Raw genomic sequence first — 15,785 nt, 5'->3', positions numbered from 1 at the left:
AGAGGAAGAAGAGAAAAGCTTGACTAGGTGTGGGTTAGTGCTCACCCTGCATTGCCTCTGCGCTGATGTTTATGTGTGAGAATGATAATGACATGGCGGTTGATAGAGAATCCTAACAATTTACAGACTGCTTTGTTTTGCTTTTCTCCTCCAAAACGGATGTTGGTTATTTGGTGAGGAGCTCTATTGGTATGTATTTGCCTGCAGCAAGATGACTGTCCTCGTATCAGGCTTTTTGTTTACTACGGTTGCAATCAGCAACAGCCGTCAAAGGGCACTGGCCAGAAACAGCATCTCCTCGACCACACCAAACACACAAAACATCCCAAGCAAATACATGCTTTGGCATTTTCTGAATATCTATATGTGGAGTGGATTACCAATTCTGTGCACAGATGGCTTCAATACATTTAAGAGAGGAATAGAACTTTCATTTGAAGCCTCAGATTTGGCATCAATCTGATACATCAAATTTATTTCAAGTGAAATTCATTTTAAGGCTTCTGATTTCATGTGCAAACAGTAGACTGTGAAACACTTCTTTGTTCATGAAAAGTCAAATCCTGGAAATTACATAATCACAGTCTCTTTATTTTGGAAGAACATTTAAATTGGTCAAATCCCAAGATGTGAGAAGTAAAGTACTGGACAAACAAGGGCAGAGTTTTTGTGAAATCACAGGAATTTTTCCTCTAACTGACCCAGGAATTCACCAACCTTTGCCTGACACCTGTAGACCACACACCTTTCTTGCTGATACCCATAGCCAGTAACTCCTGTTAATTATATCCCGCCAGTGGAGCTCGAACGAAGGTGGCCACACATTTGTTTGTCAAAAATGGCCAATTTATTATTTGTTGCATGGTTAACCTGTGATGTTTGGATGTGGCCTTTGACCTTTGGGGCCGACAAATGGCTGACCCTGACATGTGGGGAGCAGGCAGAGGAAGTGTGTGTCTGTGTGGAAATTCTGCTGGCCATGCGGCAATTCTCACACCGTCTTTGGCCACAAAGGATGAGGGAGTTTTGACTTGACCCTTTGATTTGTGAAGACATACACATATTGTATATACATGTAAACACAAATAGTCTGTCCCTTTGAATTGTTCTAAATTTGAATCTGTTTACATTTGATGTAATCTGGTAGAATGTGATGTGTAGAGGACATATTCTTGACATGCACTGTTGTTTACATGTACCTCCATATGGGTTTAATAGCCTCTCTGCACACAGTCAATCATGGGCATAAAATGAGCTTAATTTCTAGCCAGACAGAGTCAAGGTCAGGCAGCACTTGTCCTGTTATGCCTTCATTTATTAAGGAAATCTTTCTTATACTGTTCCACTACATTTACCTACTAATCTAATGTGCAAAGTCAATATGCCATTCTGGGGAAGTAATATGATTTGCTGGTGACCTAGACTGCTTTCACGCCCCTGTGGTCCTTTATATGTGACTGTGAGTTAGTTTGTACCCGTTAGTGGACAATTTAGCTGTAATTGGAAGTTAATGAAATGCTATCTTGAAGTGGACAGTTTATTTACTCTACACGACAAATAGGGCCTGGCTGGTCTCTGTTACAACTCTGTCAGCCACACTCCTATTTCCAAAGTGTAAACCATTTAACCGATAGAGACAAATGACTCCATTTTCTATGTTAAAAGGGTACAAATTATGGGCAAAACCCAAGAAATTCTATCCAAATAGTTTACTCCATTCAATTCAGCTAGAGAGCTAAGATATTTCCTTTCTGCCTGTTCGCAGTGATTCAGCCTTTGCAACTAATGATTATCCAATAATTTTTATATCATTAAAAATTAACAAAGGATATCATAGAGCTGGAAATATATTTGTAGATCCACTCAGAAATCCACAATCTCAGTGAATGTGGCTGTCATTTCAGGAGTGCCCATGTGTAACATAAGATGTATCACTTTGAGACCACTAATCAAATTTCAGAGGGAAGGTGATTTGTATTAACTTCCAAATCATAAGAAACGTGGTGCTTTGACGTGCAGATCTGGCCTGGAGGAGAGGCTGACAAAGTTAACTGGCAAACTACTAACGTCTGGGTGGGCGCCATTACAGAATTGGGATCAGATCCACTTGGGAGATGGCTGGTGTTCCGGTGACAAGACAAACCTCTGTGTTGATGTGTTCTCTCGTCCTTGTGCTCTAACCTCTATGTGCTCTCTGCTCTCACGGAAATCAATTACAGGCATTTAAAGTGACTTTGACTCCATACGATCTACTCTTGATGAAGACAGCAGATACAGAGGAAGTGAAAAGTGGGTGAATGCATGTGCACATGTGACCCCGGTTAATGCAATCTACTTTAAACAAACCTGTGCAGTCATAGTGTTTTTCAAAGAGGGCTCATTTTTTAACCATTATTTGAGAAAAATTAGGGCACGCTGGCTGCTAGGTGGAGATAGAGTAATTCATTTCAGAGTCTGTCAAGCACAGAAAAGCACTCACATCATCATTTAGAAGCTTCACTTTTATAGAAATGTCAAACTACAGAGCTGGAAATGATTAAAGCTCTGAATACGCCATGTCACGTTGAGGATTGAAGTGAATCAGGAGTAATTATAGAGACAGAGCTAGTTGGCTTTTGATTATAGCTGAGATTGAGCAGATATCCTCTGCTGATGTGTAAAAGCTTGTTCTCATGTTCAATATGCAGACAAGAGGTTAAAAAAAAAGGTCTTTGCATCTCAAAAAGTACATCATGTCGTGCCTTCCAAGGTATCTTTGCACATTTCCCTGCCTATTCTTGATGTAGAAATAAGCAGTGCTGAAATGCTTGTTGTATTTGGCCAGATGGGAAGAACACTAGCCCAGGAATTTCATGCATCTCAAACCTTTTGCCCACAATTCTGCTGGGGGAGACACACACAGTCACATTCATCAGCTAATCACAAGAAGTCGGAGCAAACCGCATACCCGTGGTCCCTGGTCGCCTTGATCCCCCTGCGGAAGGCAAGAAAAAGAATTTGTCTTGAAATGCATGGGTCAAACACACGGACACAAGTACAGTGCTAATAATAAGCTGAGACTCACACCGAAATCACTGAGGCATAATTCAGAACACACTGATAAAGAAAAATAATACAGGAACCCTCAACTATTCATTGTGGTTCAGAGTAAAATCACTTACGATAACATGGACTGACATGAATTGGGTATGAGAGAAAGAAAGAGAGCAGTGGTGTGAGGTTTGGTGGGTTTGGTGAAATGCATTGCCAGGCCAGATTTTATGTCCCAGAGATCTTTGGCTTTCTGCCTTTTTTTGGGGGGGGGGTAGATGGACGGAGAATGTTCCTGAAGGAGAAAACGTTTGGTTTCAACCTGTGTGTAGAAGACTGTGGGTTTATCACATTAGAGTGAAACCAAACCAAAAGTACACTTTTGTTTGAAACAACTGAAGGACGACCAAATGTTGGACCCTGACATATAACCTTAATCTCTCTAGAATCGGATAACTGAACATCCTTAAACCATCTCATTTGATGCACTCCCGCTCTCCTGTTGGCTGAGTTACAATTTAGCCACAGCAGTAAAATGAGCCGAACAACTTATCACACATGGATGGGAATTTTGCTCAAACAAACTTGAATGTAATGCCTGAGCAATTTCAAATAAAACAGCTCTTGGAATATTTGTAATTTTTCATTGGGCAGTCGGATTTTAATGGGAAAACAGTTGTGAATGGCCACACTATTGCACGCTGTATTCGTCTTGGGTGGGAGGAATGCACACAGTTGTTTTTCATTTCGTTAAACTGCAGATGAAGTGGTTCACATGAGAGGCATGAACATGCATCTAATTAGCGAGACTCGGCTATTCACGATTGTCATAATGGATGCTCGACAATTGTGTAAATCTGGTTTTAAAAGCCATGCTTATGGCTTCTATTTTCTGCTTTAAGGGACACCAAATAAGAAATCACACTGTTGATTCATTACGTCGGTCAGCGACAACAACCAATGTCATTCCCTAACCCACATTACTAGAAATCACCAGTTACCAAAGAGTGCGACTTGATGCAGATGACAGCTGTAATCAACTGTTTTTCTGTGTTTGACTTTACCTCTGGTTAGTACTCTCACGCTATTTCATTTTATGTCTTGTATTTTACAGCACAATAATAAACATAAGGATCTATTGCCCAAGTTGTTGCTTACTTCATACATAATATGAATAAATACTTAATCTATTCATTGCTGGCCTGTAAAACAGAACAGATCTTCCCCAGTAGCAGTTTATGTATGGATGTTTAAGTATTTACTTTAAGCCATTTGTTTTCATTATAAGTAAATACAGGGACTTTATCAACTTTGGTATGAATCAAGGGATCACTTGGTTTTAGTCTTTCAAAGCAAAGGCACGGGCACACATTTGTCCTCAAGTCCTGCAGTCTTATAAAGAGATAGTGTGATTATTTTGCATGCTCCACTGCTGCTTTATGGAGGAATGCTCAGCGAGGCATTTAAGGGCTTGAACTTGGGCTCTGGCTTTCAGTCATTAATGTTCAGTGCTGTCGATTTGTGAACAAGAGGAGAATTTAAATATTCAGACTCCGAGACTTAAAGGTCAGGATGACTTGAATGCGAATTATTGCCACAAATGCAAAATGATACTCTTTGAGTTGACAGTGATTAGAACAAAAACAAAGATTTTTTTATTCTTTTTTTATTGACCTGCATAAACGTTTGATGGGCTGGATATTAAAGACTAAAATATCACCTTTCATAAAAGAGATAGTTAAAATAAGCGTATTCGCTTCCTTACTGAGAAGACTGTTACCACTCTCATGTCTGTACATTAAATATGAATCTGGAGCCAGCAGCCGGTTAGCTTAGCATAAAGACTGGAAACAGAGAGAAACAGCTAGTCTAGCTGGACGGATTTTGTTACCTTCGGACAGAACCAGACTAGCTGTTTCTCTCTGCTTCCAGTCTTTGTGCTAAGCTAAGCTAACCGGCTGCTGGCTCACAGCAGCACACAGATATGAGAGTGGAATCAATCTTTTAACTAACTCTCGGCAAGAAAGCAAACAAGCGGTGTATTTCCCAAAATGGAACTATGCTTTAAACAGTATACCAATGAATCAAACAAAATATAAAATGACTCACCTTTTCACCCTTTGGACCTGGAGGGCCCTACAAAGAGAAAAAAAGGATAGGTTTTTTTTATTTTTTTTACAACAAATAAATAGGAAGAAAATGACAAACTATGGTCCACGTCAGTTATTTGTAATCACTGCGGTGCCATGGCACACTTTGGTAAGATGTGATACACCACAACAACTGTAAAACCAGGGTGACCAATCATGTTAGCCAATAAACAAACAGAGCTGTCTGAGAAGGCGAAATCAAAAGACTAACTAATTGAATTTTGATGAAACAAACATTCTGTTTCAGCATTTGATTAAAATGCCCTGTCACAGACTGGGAACCGGTACCTTATGCATTGTAGACAGCAGGGCTTGTACAAACATACAATTAAAACCAAAAACAGGCCGAAATCAAGTCCATGTTTACTTAGAGGATCAAATCCAGCAATCTCCAACCAAGTATTGGCAAGCACATTGTAAAAATGTGCCCTGAACAAGAGGAACACCTCTTTTTTATATTTTTTATTTTTATTTTTTAACACAGTTTTTGTGAGGCAGTTTTTGCATCCAATTTCTGTCTTTCAGCAGGCAGGGGCTCCTGGGTGGGCTCTGTAAAAGATCATGGGTGAAGTAGAGGATTTGACAATGAGGTGTGCATCCATATGCTGGAGCCTAATGAGCTTGTGCTCAAAAACACTATTTTTAACATTCAAGATGAAGGATGTATCCCAGTATGCTGGGCTCTCTTTCTTCCTCTGAGGTTGCGCTTTTGGAAAAAGCTAGCTTTGGAAAAATCAGTATTAGATCAGTGTCAGAAGAGTGACTAACTGACCACCCGCTTAGCAGCAATGTTCCTGAGCCCCTGCAGAAACAGATTGCTGTGCCATGTATACTGATACAAATCTGTATTTCACATGAAAAAGCTCTGTCAACTATATTTGTTAGATCAAAGCACTTTTTTCTGGTTCTTAGACGAAGTTAATATTTCAGAACAGATCTGAATCTTCTACAATCACTTCCAAGGTTTGGGAAATTGTGCATTTCTTCTAGCTTTGTCATTGATTTTGTAACAAAAAAAAGTTACATATGTCCTCAGGTAAAAAGAACAAGTTGTTCAGCTGTCACCAATACAACCATAGTAATAGCTCTGCAGTAGTTACTTTGCTAGGCTGATACTGGTCAAACATAGTTTGATTCTGAAGATATCAGACACAGAGAAAAGTAAACTGACACTAATCCACAGATTGATGACATTAGTATAAGACCCATGTTTGGAGGCTGTTCCTATGAATCTATGGACCAGTGACCCAGAATAGCAGGCTTGCAGACATAGACAGGCTTCCACTGCACTGGCACACGTAGCACAGTCTGAAACTGAAATGCTCCAGAGGTAGTCCAGCAGTTTTCCTCAGCCAATTTCTACCACACTACTGTGGGGGAAGTGAGGTGTAGCCTGCTCAGTGCCTATGGAAATTATTTTTGATGCATAGTTAACTATCTGTAGCTTTTCATTTATGTATAGTAGTGGATGTATTCCCAACTGGATCTGCACTAGGACATGAGGTTGTGAACCTGTAGAGGTAGCTTGGAGTGCATCATCCCATTTATTCAAATGTGAGGGAACTGTGTTCGCTTCAACAAGCCCAGACAAAAGCTGATGGGAAATGCAGCTGTAATACACACACACACATATAAGGAGGTTGGAGCTGCTGCTTACTTGCCATACAAAGAGCCACAACACACTTGTAAACACAAAATGCGGCATTATAAAAACAATGTTTCCGATTGCGGTTCCCTGGGGGGGAATAACAGAGGCAACATACTGGAATCAAATATGACTTTTATTTTTATAATGATGTAGAGGCATTCCAGAGGGGCTAAATAAGTTTCCAGCATGTTCCTGAAAATGTAAGGCAGCTAAAGAAAATCAGAGCAGGCTTTTTGTTGTCATGGAAAATTGCCTTTGGTCAATAGAAGGCTATTGACAAGCTGTTACTGCAAACATATGAATGGCTACAACAAAGTACATAAATAAAACCGCTTTTTGCACAAACCTGCTTATATCTTGGACTGAAAAATACAAATAGTTGGCACAACAAATTACTGGGCTAAATGGCTGGGCACCATAATGTAGAAAGATATGAAAACTCTGCTTTATATGATGTAGCATTTCAATAAATCTAGATTGTTTCACGATAAGTGCAGCAACATTGTGAAACTCCATGTTGAACTTTCATAATCAAGCAAAAAGCAAGTCTATCTTTTGTTTGTGGGGAAATAAATAAGGAAAATTGGGTTACAGGTGTTGGATGGATTTCTACAGTAGATATCCCAGACAAATAGGTTTGATTAATGAAGTCAGTGGTTCCCAACCTTTTTGATGTTCCCCCTCATGTCAGATAAACTTGCGTACCCCTTCCTCAACACCACCATTTGCTTCGACCATTCATCCATTACTTTTAGCTAACTTTTGTAACTGTTTATCAGTTACTTTTATCTGTCTATTTGAACAATTTATCCATTACTTTCAGCCAATGATGACCGTTTATCAGCTAACTACTTCAACTGTTTATCCATTTAGTTTCAACTAACTAATCGATTATTTTTAGATATCAATTTTAACCATTTATCTATTACTTAGCTATCTATTTGAATTGTTTATCCATTACTTTTAGCTAGCTATTTTAATCATTTATTCATCACTTGTAGCTAATTATTTGAATTGTTTATCCTTTAGTTGGAGCTAACTATTTCAACCATTCAACCACTTGCTAAGTAGTGTTCACACAGATGGTGTTCAGGTGTTATAGCTATAAAATTGAAATTTTTCTTTCTCTGAAAATAGTTAAGCTACTCCAAAGTCTTTCTACATAGCCTCAAGTAACTCAAGTAACAGATCGGGCATTTAAGCTTCATGTGACTAGTGATATACTGTATTACAAAGGTTTTCCTTTTGAAACAGCATCTTTTGTGCATGCATTTGTTACTTCTCGGTTGGACTACTACAATTCCTTATTATCTGGTTGCCCAAATAAGTCCCTTAAGACTCTCCAGTTGATCCAGAAGCTGCAGCACGTGTACTGACAAGAACTAGGAAAAGAAATCCTATTTCTCCAATATTAGCTTCTCTGCACTGGCTCCCTGTAAAATCCAGAATAGAATTTAAAATCCTTCTCCTCACCTACAAAGCTCTTAATGGGCGGGCACCATCGTATTACCTGACTAGAACACTGGGCTCCCATAACGCAGGGTTACTTGTGGTTCCTAGAGTCTCAAAAAGTAGACTGGGAGCCAGAGCCTTCAGTTATCAAGCCTCTCTCCTGTGGAATCAGGTCCCAGTTTGGGTTCGGGAGGCAGACACCATCTCCACATTTAAGACTTTCCTATTTGATAAAGCTTATAGTTGTGGTTGTGGGCCACCTGCTGCCCCAGTGTTCCTGCTCGACAACTGCTACTACAGTTGTTGTTATTGGCTCTGTTACTGATGCTGACATTATTTTTCCTATAGCTGTCATTCCTATTATTATTAATTTATTAATATTAACACTACAATTACTCTTCTACTATTTAAAAAAATAAAATTCTAGGTGGTATTTGCATTGTGTTTCCCTCTCCCCCACCCCCAAAATATATCTCTCTCTCTCTCATATATATATATATATATATATATATATATATATATATATATATATATATATATATATATATATATATATATATATATATAGACCATTGAGTCTGGTTCTGTCCAAGGTTTCTACCTGTTAAAAGGAAGTTTTTTCTTGCCACTTTCGCCAAATGCTCGCTCATGGTGGGATTTGTTGGGTCTCTGTAAATATTATAATAAAGAGTACGGTCTAGACCTGCTCTATAGGAAAAATGCAATGAGATAACTTCTGTTATGAATTGGCGTTATATAAATAAAATTGAATTGAATTTGATAATCCTATCATGCCTGTTAAACTGTATCAATCATATAAAACCACTTGGTAACTACAATACTGGTAGATTTATATTTCACTGCTTTTGACACACCTAACCGTATCTTGCCCAAAAACCCTTGTTCATGTTATTCTTCCAACTGGTTATAAAGCATGTGGAAATGATTTCGCTACACAGTCTGCACCTGCTCATTATACGGCCCATCATTTGCACATCACTTGGACAGACAGCATCCACTGGAGCTTTTCCGAAAGGTTTAAGCCAGTACAGAGAGGGTCTTTTATAGAGACTATTAAACAGCTCTCCTGCAAAGACTATTTCAAAGGAGCGAACTGTACTACAGTAGAACTACAGTGGGTGTCTATTTGTCAAGCAGTCTCTGCAGCTTTGTGGTTTCAGTCTGCCCCAAGGAAGGTTTCTAATCAGCACTTGAGTATGCTTTTCACATCTTTTTACTGCTTTTGCTCTGGCTCTTTTTCAAAAGCAGCCCTTTAGCAGGTGCTCCATGGCTCATCAGATTGCCTCTGTTTGATCAAACCTGCTCACTATGCGTTAGCAAGTTACTTTCTTGATATAGTGCCTTCAACACCTTTGTATTCATATTACACTGGATTCTGGAATGACCACATGCATATCTCAAAAACTGCAAACCATTTATGTTTTTTTAAAGAATAGTTCGACATTTTGGGAAACACAATTCATATTCTTGCCAAAAGTTAGATGAAAAGATTGATACCGTTTTCATGTCTGTAAGGTAAATATGATGCTACCACCAGCAGCTGGTTACCTTAGCTTAGCATAAGGACTGAAAATGAGGTAAACAGCTAGCCTGGCTCTGTCCAAAGGTAACTAAATCCTATTTCTTGGTGGGGCAAGTAACTGCCAGAGGTCTTCCTGTCAGTGTGAGGTTGCTAGGCATCCAACAGAGAGTCCCCGAACTTTACTGCACATAACCCCCTGTAAAACCACAAATCACCATTTTTACACCTTGGGTTTTGTTCAGATTAAACAAATGAAATACAATGTGTTGATTAGTGAGCTTTAGAGGTCCCCCCCTGTTTCCAGTCTTTATGCTAAGCTAAGCTAACCAACTTCTGGCTGTAGCTTTATATTTACCGTACAGAGAGTGGTATCGATCCTTTCATGTAACGTTCGAGAAGAAAGCCAATAAGCCTATTTCCTAAAATATCGAACTATTCCTTTAACAGATTTCTATAGGAACTCTATGCTCTAAACATGTTTGCATTTTGGATTTGGTTGTGAATTTGGAGTACTGGTGTACAGACAGACAGTATTTCACTGTTACTGTAGGAGGAGGAACAATTATTATTCAGAAAAACTCTTTAAAGGTTAGTCCTAGTAAGTGACTTAAAAAATAACAACTATGCCCTTCATATGTGTGGTGATAAACAGAATGCACTTGCCCCAACGGAGAAGCACTATACCCACTTATTGAAAATGACACATATCACGTTGATGGTAAGCCTCACATCTTTTGCTGCTTAACGCCGGGCAAACTTATGTCAAACTTCCATCATGAGACGATTTGTAACAGAACATCCTGTGTGCATGATATTGTCGAGTTTATGGTTACCATTGGATCAGGATTAAGCTTTTTTCTATACAGATACAAGTCCAGCTTCTCATTCTAAGCCAAACCATGACCACTGTCTCCTGCAATGGCCCAAATGAGCTGTTGGTATGAAAAAAAGAGGAAACCCCTGACACCTTTAAAACAGAGTGGGGGAGAAATATGGAGAGGTCTTCGGGGAAGTATAAAATGGCAAAGGGAAGTGGGGCCAAACCCACAAGCAACATGAACATTGCCTTTCAAATCTGACAATACTTCATATTACATGGAAAGAGTAAATTCTGTTCAATAAAATCCTGATCCTGGTACATTTCATATGTGGTTCTTGAGATGATGATTATGAAGACGTTAAAATACTGCACCTATATTATTGCACACATTGCTAGATTTTCATGTGTTCTGTGTTGACCTGTATTCAATTGTATGGAAGAAGTAGTATCAGGATTTATTTTATTTCATCCTAAATTTTGTGCTTGTATAGCTCCCTGTATGTATTTTGACCTGTGCCACTTCCAAACACATTTACCAATTCCTACTGTAGAGTGGATGATCTGGTTTCTACTTTCATATTGTATGCCAAACAAGTTATTAATGTGCTGAGATGCCTCTCTGGCTTTTCATTGGATCAACAATGAAAAATAGTTTTAAGAACTGTTAATAGAGTACCTAAATATCTATTGAGAGTTTTAATATATTAGTTTCTTTTCGGGTTAGATGAGGTATGTACAGTATGTCACTCTTTTTAGAAATCACATTAGGTAGGGTGGTATATTATCTCCTAGTAGCATCATGGAGCAAAGTTTTTACTAATGGGTCCCTGTTCTGTTTGTGTCGTACACATGCAATACAACTTCCTGTCGCTTGTTTCACGCTATTCTGCTGATCTGAAAATCGGTGGTGGTAACCTGCAAATAATCTTAACAATGTGCCTGTGGCAATGTTTACTGAATGCAAAACACATAATTCTGTTTGTTTACCAAAAAAATCCACACCACCTTTAAATTAAGATTATTTTGTCAATCTGCTATTTTCAAGGTAAGGAATGAACTTTCTTGCTCAACTTGTAATTACTATTTTTTATGCAGATCTTTTATGCAGTTATATTTTCACCCTGCAGTGCTGGTCTTTAGCTGTTAAGTATGGAGCTGATGCAGAAAATATGATGTAATAATATGATTACACATCGATCAAATGTGTAATCACATTATTACATATACATAACCAGGATAAGGTCCTGTTTTCAAAGGCCTGTTATGAACAAAGAAATAGTTCAACCTACTCTGACACTAAATATCCAGGCAGAGTTCACACTAACTCAGAAGCAGAAACTTCTGTCAGCCTAATTTCACATTTTCTCACATAGACGGCAAGACACTGAATATCCATTCTTCACATTCCTACTCTCCTATAATTTACTCAGAACATGATGGATGAAAGCTTGACAGTGCTCGCCTGACTGTGCAGTGCGAGGCGAGGGGCTGGCTCACGTCCATTGCTTTAGCTGTTGTTGACATGAGCAAAGTAATTCTCGTGGGTTTGGCTGCAAGCTGCTGGTACAATCTTGTGAAGCAATCCACCTAATCCAACAAGATGCAAGAAGTCAGGAACAGGGGATGTACATGTAACCTCTGTCTGGACTCGGCTGTATTAGTTTTCATCAGAGTGACCTGTTAAATGTATCGAGGTCCAGAAAATCAATCCATCAAACCAAGCTCATATCCTCATTGTGGAACCTGGGCCAAATGCGGCTGGCAGCAGTTGCTGCCCACATGGATCCAATCATCTCACCCTGGAGCACTGGCATCTCTGAGAGCACAGGCCAACAACTACCGCTTTTACAACCTCTTCTTTACAGGCATATGGTTTTCTCACACAGCTACACAATATTAATAAACATGTGTGTACACAGGAAGTTAAGCAAAGCAATCCTCCAGGCACCAAGTGTTGACAGGGAACGGGTAAGTAAAGAGGGGGGCAGGTGAGGAGTGCTGCTCACCACAAAAGTGGGAAGAGGGCCAAAGTAAAGGGTTCGAAAGGACTAAACCCTGACTCACGCATTTCACACAGTAAAGTGATGCATCAATTTTGCCAAACATTGAAACTAAAAGAAGTTCTAGATCTCACAGCAGTATGGATTAAGTTTCATTTGGCTGATTTAAAGGAATAATCCGACATTTTGGGAAATATGTTCCTTTGCTTTTTTCGCTGAATGTTAGATGAGAAGATTGATACCGCTGTCGTGTTTTGACGGGAACTACAGCCAGCCAGTTAGCTTAGCTTAGCAATAAGACTAGTAGTAAGGGAAAACAGCTAGCCTGGACCTGTCCAAAGGTAACAAAATCCACCTACCAGCACATCTAAAGCTCACTAATCAACATGTCAAGCACATAAAACCTGGAGCTACAAATTGTTGTTTTTACTGTTTTTTGTCAATTTACTGTGTTAGTGAGCTTTAGAGATGCTGGTAGTCGGATTTTGTTACCTTTGAGCATGGTCAAGGTAGCTGTTTCAGTCAGCTTCGTCTTCCTGCTAAGCTAACCTAACTGGCTGCAGCTTCACATTTAACATACAGGTATAAGAATGATATTTATCTTCTCATCTAATTCACGGCAAGAAAGTCAATAAGCATATTTCTCAAAATGCTGCACTCTTTCTTTAAAGATTACAATCTACCCACAATGAGGTGTTAATAGGAGTGACACTTTTTGCACTATGCAAGGAAAATAATGTAGCATTTATTCTCTCACAACATTTCCCATAACCTCTCTACCCAGCAAAGTTGAAATGTCCCATCTGTATACACAAATATAATTAAGTGCACCAATGCCAGAGTGGAAATAGTGGTAAGGCAACTGCAAATGTGCATTTAGCCATTTGCAGCTTAAAGCTCCATTGGAAGTGAAATCTACTCAATTTCAAAACGTGCACAAACCTGAAACAGAGTAAAAGACATCCAAGTAAAAACATATCTATATGTAAACCTCCATCTGTTAGTTCTGCATGGGAACCCTCAATCATATTACAGTCACCCCTGGGGGAACTTTTTTTCAAGACGGGAATCTAATGGAGGACAGGGATGTGAGTAATCAGAGCAGAATGGGCAGGAACGGATGACCACAAGTGGCTGGTGCTCGTCGGGGGAATCTGGACGCAGAGGTTAGGCAGGGATAGGAAAACCACACTGGAAAACTGACTTGGGAATGGCATCTGGTTCCCATATTCACAGTGTATCACAATTAGCCGGCATAAAATGACTTTAATGTGTGTGTATTTGTTTGTGAGTGTGTGCGCTTGTTATGTGCTGGATGTTCTTGTGGGAGCAGAGACGCCGTAAACGGAGGAAACCGAAACTGATAGTGTGACCATAGGTGTGTCAAGACGCAAATCAAACATGGAGGAGATATGTAATTCACAATCACAGTCAGGGAAGGTCTCGTCATTCCTGAGGAGGGGAAACATTTAAAGCAGCTCTAAGTAAACGGTAGGCATAAAAAGCCAAACATCGAAGCCAAAAAATGTTCAGCACAACACGTAAGCAAATTTCTGACCCATGAAATTTTTGTTGTGGAGATAAAATGTTGAATAAAGGACAATGTTCCAGTTGGAAAAGTATTTCTTTAACTTCTTCTGTTGATTCAATTAGAACCACATTGTGGCAGTTCTACATTTCTCATCTTTTGATTTGAGTTGGAGGAAAATTCCTCTCAATCAAAAAGCTGTTGAGCATTCATTCATACTGTGCTAATTCTCCTACCACACAAGATAGTGACAGTCAGTTTCTCCTGTGAGTATTCATCCTGCTCAGCCAGCCAAAGTGCACTATTGACTGCTTTAAATCACTGTGAGTAAACCTCACGGTTGGTCCGAGTGCTGCCTCTCGTCATTTGCTGACAGACAAGTGCTGCAGATGGGCAAGGCATGAGCAGAGGACTGACATCTAAAAGGTCAAACTCTTAATGTTGTCACATCCAGTGACAGTAGGCCTCTTCGAGCACCACTGCCCAAATAAACGCTGTCATGTTAGATAGATCCACTTGCAGCTCTCGGTGGGCCTCTTCAGTACCAAAGTCTTCTGTGCGTTTGTGCTCATGCCCTCTGCTCTGATGTCAAGCTGTTAATGGGCATTTTCTGTTTCTAACTCACAACATGCAACATGGCAAAAACTGTAAACGAACATCAGAGCATGCAGGGCCTCCTTCAACTCTAACAAGAGTCGCACTAAAGTGGCACCTTCTCCACCTCAGTAGGGCAAAAGTGATCAAAGTCCGGCTGGAATATGTTTTATTAACAGGTGTGGAGCTGTGGTGCATAACAGATGAAGGATGAAGGGTTGAGGGTGCCTGGGCTCTTCTGCTTCACCCCCACATTGCCTCTAATCCCAGTAACGCAGCTGCATAATTCATACACTGTGACAGATCATCCTCAACCTACGTTGCTGGAATCTCATATGATGAAACCGGGAGGTGGAAACTACTTGTCAAATACAGATACAGATGCAACCAGCTTTATTTACCTCATTGCTAACATGAACAACTGAACTCTTGCAAGGGCTCGTGTGCTGTACTATAACTGGCCTGGCTGCAGACTCCAGTGTGGTGCAGAGGCATGCTTAGCGGCCTGAAGTGGGTCTGATATTTCCAACATTGTATCATTTTCAAATATTTCCCCTTCCTTCTAACCAGATTTCAAAGCAGGCTAGTTTCTCTCTCTGTCTGCATAATTTTAATTTAGCATGGCATATAGTCTGTGCTAAAAAAGTACAGTCGGCGGGTAGTGTTAGTGGGTACTCGAGTGCAGCCTCAGGGATGGTGTTTTATGCTTGATTGGTGCTAAATGGTGTGCACACACAGTGGTGGGTGCCTGGGGTTGATGTTTTTACACGGACCGCCCTTGAAGAGCCGCAGAAAGATGAGGAAAGAAGATAAGAAATGAGAAGCGAAGACAGCTGCATGTCTTTTCAGCTGTCATTTCACAGACTTTACTAACTTTTATGTACAGTAAAAAACATTTATCTGCTTTCAGTGGCAAGAAGAGGCAAAATACTCTTCTTGTAAATGCTGCAAGAGTTGAAAATCGCCTTGACCGATATCTGTAACATGTCTCCCTTAATATTTTTCCAATCTGTCTGGAGG

The 15,785-nt window shown here is 39.8% G+C and overlaps 1 protein-coding gene across 11 annotated transcripts in view; it reads right to left on the bottom strand.

Moving 5' to 3' along the window:
- The window catches only part of LOC122869672 (collagen alpha-1(XXV) chain), a 154,044-nt gene that overhangs the window by 48,841 nt on the left and 89,418 nt on the right, over positions 1 to 15,785 (bottom strand). For all 11 annotated transcript variants that reach the window (XM_044182869.1, XM_044182870.1, XM_044182877.1 and 8 more), the window contains exons 5-6: positions 5,140 to 5,166; positions 2,948 to 2,974 (exon numbers count right to left, since the gene is read on the bottom strand). In XM_044182869.1, the coding sequence (XP_044038804.1) occupies positions 2,948 to 2,974; positions 5,140 to 5,166 (54 nt within the window). The remainder of the gene's footprint in view (positions 1 to 2,947; positions 2,975 to 5,139; positions 5,167 to 15,785) is intronic.

Source organism: Siniperca chuatsi, linkage group LG22, assembly GCF_020085105.1.
Source record: "Siniperca chuatsi isolate FFG_IHB_CAS linkage group LG22, ASM2008510v1, whole genome shotgun sequence".
Taxonomy (NCBI): Eukaryota; Metazoa; Chordata; class Actinopteri; order Centrarchiformes; family Sinipercidae; genus Siniperca; species Siniperca chuatsi.
Note: the sequence above shows the minus strand (reverse complement) of the source record. Positions and strands in the feature narration are given on the sequence as shown.